Source organism: Petaurus breviceps, unplaced genomic scaffold, assembly GCF_028583685.1.
Source record: "Petaurus breviceps papuanus isolate PSGF00001 unplaced genomic scaffold, PetGlider_PUasm1.0 174, whole genome shotgun sequence".
NCBI lineage: Eukaryota > Metazoa > Chordata > Mammalia > Diprotodontia > Petauridae > Petaurus > Petaurus breviceps.
In genome coordinates this window covers 57,917,022-57,923,983 of record NW_027185761.1, presented here as the reverse complement: position 1 = coordinate 57,923,983, position 6,962 = coordinate 57,917,022, and the positions used below count along the sequence as shown (strand labels likewise).

At 47.1% G+C, this 6,962-nt stretch overlaps 1 protein-coding gene across 5 annotated transcripts in view; it reads right to left on the bottom strand.

The window, feature by feature from the left end:
• Positions 1-6,962, bottom strand: part of DNAH12 (dynein axonemal heavy chain 12) — a 159,501-nt gene that overhangs the window by 145,668 nt on the left and 6,871 nt on the right. For all 5 annotated transcript variants that reach the window (XR_011167579.1, XR_011167580.1, XM_069084269.1 and 2 more), the window contains exons 2-5: positions 6,599-6,689; positions 6,440-6,466; positions 3,384-3,573; positions 1,308-1,380 (exon numbers count right to left, since the gene is read on the bottom strand). Coding sequence is in view for 3 of the 5 variants with exons in the window: in XM_069084269.1 (XP_068940370.1) it covers positions 1,308-1,380; positions 3,384-3,573; positions 6,440-6,466; positions 6,599-6,689 (381 nt within the window). In the remaining 2 variants the exon portion in view is untranslated. The remainder of the gene's footprint in view (positions 1-1,307; positions 1,381-3,383; positions 3,574-6,439; positions 6,467-6,598; positions 6,690-6,962) is intronic.

Sequence of the window (6,962 nt, the reverse complement as noted above, 5' to 3'; positions counted from 1 at the left end):
AGGAAGGGAGGGAGGGAAGGAAGGGAGGGAAGGAGGAAAGGGGAGGGAGGAAAGGAAGGAAGGATTTATTAAGAGCCTGCTATGTGTCAAGCACTGTGCTAAGTGCTTTACACATATTTCATGTGATTCCCACAACAACCCTGAAAAGTAAGCCCTATTTTTATCTCCATTTTATAGTTGGGGAAACTGAGGTTAAGTGGCTTGCCCAGGGTCACCCAGCTAGTAAGTGTCTGAGGTCACATTTGAACTCGTCTTCCTGGGTCCAGGGCTCTATCCACTGAGTCACCACTGCCTCTGGAAGGAGGGAGTGGCCAAACACTAGAGAGGAGCGCAGAAGAATGAAGCCGAAGAAAAGGCCATTAAACTCAGCCATAAATCAATGGTGGCAAAAGCAGGAGGTCAGGTGGCAAAAGGCAGGGGCTCCAAAGCAAGATAGAGGGGCTGAGACAGGGCTAGGGCTCGGGTATTTCTGGCTCCAGGTGTGGCCTCTGGGATGAGCCAGAGGAGGGGATTTCAATGTGTATCTGGGGGGAGAGGAAGCCAGGTAAGTAGCGTCCTCAGTGAAGCCTGAGCCAAGGTACAGAAGACAGATGCAAACACTGAGCTCTGACTATTAGAAAATCTGGGCTTCCCTCGAGCCTCAAGCTGCCTCACAGCTCAGGGCTCTGAGATCCAAAGGAACCAGTGGAACTCATCTGCCCCTGGCACCTGGAGATGACCAGCAGCCTTCCCCTGTACCTTCTCCTACATCCCTCCTTTCTTCAGTGGTATTCATATGGTAGAACTCACAGCACAGTCCTTCGCATCCTGGTCACTCTCCTGGGGCACTTCCTAACTTTCCATAGACTTCAGCTCCAGCTGTGGTCTGACCAGGGCAGCATGTAAGGGGACTAGCCACCATATCCTTATGCCTGGAAGCCCAGCCTCTCTTAATGGGGCCCAAGTTTGCACTGACTCCTGTGACTGCCACATCACACTGTTGAATCATATTGAGCTTGGAGGCCACTAAAACCCCCAGATCCTTTTCTGACACACTGCTCACTGCTTCATTAACCAACTTATTTTGAGACCTTGTTAGCATAAAAAATGGCGCTGGGTCTAGAGGCAGCCAAAAAGGTCCAAGCCCCTCTGCAGCCCCTCTCATCTTTGGGCCAGCGTTCTAAGTAGCAGACACCATTAAGGTTAGAAGGGAGATGTGTCCTCATTCAAAAACACTCAGGTTTCCTCCTTTGAGGTCTGAAGGCAGGCTAGAGATCCGCAGTAATGATGGCGCTGACAGACCGCCCTGTTTGGCAGCCCCTACTCACAGAGGTGATTCTGGTAACGGTCCTCCCTCATCGTCCAGCCACGACACTGGTGGTCTCACAAGGACACTTCGTACTAGAATGCACACATGCAATTAAAGATAGCATTAGTATCTGTACCAAGCCCTCGGTGCATCACTTACCCTACAATGCTGCAGGTCTCCTGAAACTCTTAGAGGCTTGGGACGGGACACACCTGTTTATGAGGTGAGCACCAAAGACTAGGGAGGGAATGCTGTTCCCCCTCAGGGCTCCCTATCACAAACTAATATTAGTGTGAAAACCCACGGCCACACCTGAAGGAGAATCTCCCATCAGTCTTTCTGTAACTAACTCTGAAACAATGCCCTCCTCCTACTCCTTTCTTCCCAACCTCATACCAAAATCCTAACTGCTTTCTTTTGCTACTCTGGGCAAAAGCATAGGGAAGAAAAAACTGTCTTGCTTCTCTGAACAAGAGTAAGGGGCCCTCGTCTGACGCACTGAGGAGAAGAACGTCCTCCTTCCCCAGGCCTTTATATGAGGGGAATGAGCAGAAGAAATCAGGAGCTCTTCATGTGGTTTATGTCACGGACCCCTCTGTTAGTCTGGTGAAATCTATGGACTGCTTCTTTGAATGATGTTATAAATGCATAAAATAAAATACAGAGAATTATTTTTATGTCTATCTAAGTGACTTGCCCAGGATCACCCAACTAACAAAAATCAGAGATGAAATATGAGCCAAGGTCTTCTTGACCACAGACAAGAGAATGGTGTGCTAAGTTCCGTAAATCAGTCAGGGTGGTAGAGCGCCAGCCTGGGGCCAGTTTAGAAGGACCCAAACAACACAGGGTAGAAAATGGATGAGGTGTAGAAGGGTAATTAGTAAATGTCAGAGGTGAGATTTGAACCTAGGACTTTCTAGGTCCAAGACCAGTTCTCTATTATATGCTTGATGAGCATAAAGTAGAAAATACAGTTTCTAAGACTAAAAGTTACAAAAGATTAGGCAATCTGCACAGGTGAAGGGAGTTCCCACACTAGGAGTTCTCCCCATAACTATGAAATCATGGGTCCAGACAAAATTTCTGCCACTCCACCCTACCCCAACAATCCCCCCCCCCAAAAAAAAAACACCATTATTTGATACCAAAGCAAATGCTTGAGGTTTTGGTTTTGTTTTTTTTTTAATCTCCCTTTGGTGAAAATCAGTCTGTTTGTAGTAATGAACTAATTAGTTCTTAAGCTTTTTGTATTTTCCCCGGTTGCCCCAGAAGGATCCACTCTTGGTACCCCTGCCCAAGGATGGAGGATTTTGCCCAGGCTGGAAGGGACACCCAGCTCCGAGGGCAGCCCCTTCTCAGACTCCCTCTTGGGCAGGCTCTGCATGTTTGCTACCAAATGGTATAGGCCCCTACCCTGGGCAAAGCAAGAATCCTTGGAAAGTAGCACCATGCCATACCACACAAGCCTATTCTGGAAGCCTATAGACCAGGACCAGAGAAAGCACGTACAGGAAAGACAGAAAGGAAAAGCCTGGATTACTATAGCTGAGTGTCTGACAGGTGGGGCAAGACTTCCCAGAGACCCACTCCCTGGCTTTCTCAACCACTCAAATATGACTCATCTAAGAACTGAGCTAGACTACACCTAGTGCACCCGCCCTGGAGGCCTGCTTCTGACCCTCTGGGCTGGAAACCAGGCACCACTCTTTGGTACGCAGAACCAGTCGAGGTCCTTACTTACTAGCAACTCATACTAAGCCCAATAATTAGCTCTTGCATTTAAAGAAGTTTCTCTCCATTTCTGCCCCATCTCACCCCAGATTACCAAGAAGGATGGAAGGCTGGACTTGGAGGGAGGAAAACCAGAATGTAAACCTGTCTCAAACATTGGGCAAATCACTTAAACTTTGTTTGCCTCAGTTTCCTCAACTGTAAAATGGGAATAATAATGCAAAACGAGATAATATTTGTAAAGGGCTTAGCACAGCGCCTGCCACGATGTAAAGGCTGGCTATTATTACCATTACTAATCACTTGGTCCAAGAAACACAAGAAAAAAAGTAATGACGAATTATTGACAGAGGCAGCTTACCCATGTATCTCTTCATACTCCTTTCAAATTCGTTTGTGACCTCATTTAAGAGACTCTCCACGAGCTCCTCCCTCTGTCTGCCGTTCTTTAATGACTGAGGCACCAACTTCAGCATGTTGTCCAGCCACTTCCTCTGAATGGGGACGATGGGGTTATTTTCTACACATTTTTTCATAAAAACATAGTTCTCCTGGAAAGACAACGTTGGAATAAAACAAACGATCCACAAGGCGCAGGCCAATTCAAGGGATGTCTGAATGAGCGAATGCAACTTTTATTACTAAGCAAGTACTGGGTACAAGTAAGGAATTCTACTAAGGCTCAAGCCAACACTGGTGATTTTACACTCTAAGTGGAATGCCAAAACCACAGGCAGGGCGCCCCCAACACCGTGATCAAGACCTTCCATCTCACTAGGTGAGATGGCTTACAGAGCCAGGTCCCAAATGGTGCAAATAATGAATCTGGTGAAGCAGTCCCATTATTTGAATTCACACTGAATATTTCCATTGGGCTGGAACCAGTTACCATATTTTATGTAATTATAATTTTGAATAGTGTGCCTCCTCATATGTGCTCATTTATACTTACCTTCATTAACTGCACTAATGAGGACCTTGCTGCATGTAAAGCTATTTGTATATTATCTCTTCAATTAGAATTGAAGGCAGAGACCATGTTTTTGGCCTTTTTTTGTATCCTCAGGGTCCACAACATCTAACCTGCAGTAGCTACATGCATTAAGAAACAAGCATTCACAAATGCTTCCTGTTGATGATGACAGACTGGAAGCTTCTTGAGGGCAAGGGCTGTTGGTGTAGCTTCATTACACAACACAGCAGAGAGTGCACAGTAAGTGCTTAAAAAATGCTTGTTGACTGACACAAAATGGCCATCAGGAAGACACTGAAGGTGTGATGTACTCATTTTGCCATCTTCTTAAACTCATTCTGAGAATGAGATCTAAATATGTGCACGTGTGTGTGTGTGTGTGTGTGTGTGTGTGTACACAGATAGATAAAAGACAATGAGAAAAGGAAGAGGCTGGCCTTCACAAGGACACAAGGAGAGGTGACTCCTTGAGCTGAAAGAGTCAGAGGTGATGGGAGAAGCAAAGGAGGAAGAAATCAAGAGAAGAAGCAAGTCTGCAAGGAAAAGGGAAGTGAGAAGGGGTACCTAAAACAAACTGGTTGAAAACAATATTAGAATGCAGTGGGGAAAGTGTAAGGAATTTGGGTGCTGCTGCCAAGGATTAAGAGCTTGTCCAAGGCTCTGAGGCACCAAGAGGGTGGAGGGTGGTGGAGATGGTGAGCACTCCCAGGGCAGAGATGCTAATGATCTGGACAGCCGAGGCTGGGAGCTCTGCAGGACAACTCCAAGCCAGGAGGACAAAGGACAAGGCTCTTCCTTCTAGCAAATACGGAAGAACAGTGAGGTTTCACATCGACTGTCACCCATCCCATTGTTTCCTTATGGATTCTCAAATGCCAAGAAAACTTACAGGTCTGGCTGATGGGAGGGCCTGGGTTCAAATCCCTCCCTGTCAGCTTTAGCTCTAGAAGCCTATGAGCGTATTCCTTGGGAAAGAGTTTTATGAGTTTTTGAGACAGAAAAGAATACGTCCTTCTCATGATAAGCAGCATTTAAACGAGGTTCGCCCTGGGAGGAGACCTGTCCATATAGTGGGTGCCATATAAATGTGAACTCTGATGGTGATAACGGCAGGGGTGTGGATGAGGATGAGGATGATGGTGGGGATGAAGGGGGCCAAGGGGCTGGGACCTACCCAGGGCTTTTTTAGGTGGGTAATCATAATTTAACAGGCTCGCAGTACAATTTCCTCACAATAATCCTGAGAGGGGAGGAGCATAGATATTGTGATCCCCATTCTACTGAGGAGGAGCCTGAGGCTCAGAATGTTATGTGATTTGCCAGATAACTAGTGCCAAGAAAGAACTGGAGCCCAGGTCCCTGCTCTCTCCACCACTGCACTCTGCCCTAGAGTCCAGGCTCCAAAAGCCCCCAGTCACCTCTATGCAATGAGCCAATGGGGGGGCCCATTCTGGCCTCCAAACGCCTGCTGCCTCATCATTGCCTGGGTCCCCATCTGACCCTGCGTAATGGGGCACGGACTCACCCTTGGCTCGCTGTCCCCGCTGGCAGGCCCTAAGCACAAGGCTTTGCTTCACCTTCATATCACATCCGGCCATTCCCCCACCCCTAAAACGAGCTTCCTTCCCTTATACTCCTCATCTCCCTTTATTCCAAAGGTTCTTAACACAGGACGTTGTAAACTTTTTTCCTAACATTTTGATTATATTTCTACATAATGTTTTCTTGTGCAATCCCACGTGTTTTATTTTGAGCAGTTAAAGTTTATTCTGAGCAGGGATCCAGGGGCCTCCCCAGACTGCCAGAGGGGGCTGCGATGCATAGTTAGGGCCCTGTTAGAGTGAGCTCTGGTGAGGGCTGGCTAAGTGCACAGCTCTGCATCCTCCTCACTTCCCTATTCCTATGGAGAGCATCACCAGGTCCACAGCCTTGGGCTCTGCTTAGCTCCTCTCTCTCTCTCTCTCACCCCTTCTGCCAAGGAGGTGCCAGTCATGTCTGTTCTACCTTCACAACATCTGTCGCATCCTCACAACCTAGCTCAGGCCTCCTTCCCCTCTCTCTACTGGACTGTGCAATGGTCTCCTAAGAGATCTCTCTCCTCTCCTAACTGACATTCCTAAAGCTCACGTCTGACCACAACATTTCCTTACTCAAGAACCTTCACTGGCTCCCCTTTGCCCCTTTGATAAACCACAGACTCTTCTGGCGGATGCTTGAAGCCCTTTACAATCTGGCTTCCGATGTCCCAGATGAATCCAAACCCTTCCTCCTGAATGGGCTGCTGTTACTCAATTATGAAGAACACTAAATTGATGGTAAGACAGTAACAACTGATAAATAACATTATGGTAATATTTTAATCTATGTTTATAAATTTCAATGATTTAATTTCATAAATATTCATTTAAAACAATTATGATAATAATTGATAATAGTAAACTCACGCCTCTTTTTCTTAGGTCACTGTACATCTAAAAGAAAAAAGCAAGAAAAGTACATTAGAGAAATGAACATCCACCCAAATGCACTGCAGTCAGTCAGTGATTGGCACCGAGGCCGTCCACCCCACACCATGCAGGGGCGGGACGTGGCGCTGCACTCACAGTGGAAGGGTACTCGGGTTCTGGTAATCGCGGGCCTCGTTTTCTCTTCTCCTCTGCAGTTCTGATGTGTTTCTGGATTGCTCCAGCAATCCTGAAATCCAGAGTGAGAAATAAAAGGGCCACTAACTCAGGATTCACTTTAAGATAAGGATGCAAATGTTTACCTACAGAAACCTCGTTCTGGATTTCACTTGAAGAAGGTCTATTCAGAGGGCAGTCGCTGCAGCACAGCCTTGTGGGGCTGGCAAGGCCCAGCCTGGGAGTCCAGAGACTGGAGTTCTGAACCTGCCTCTGCAGCACTGTAGACCACGGGCACTAGAAAGCTTAGCCCCGGGGTCTCCATGCTCTCATCTGCCGATTGAGA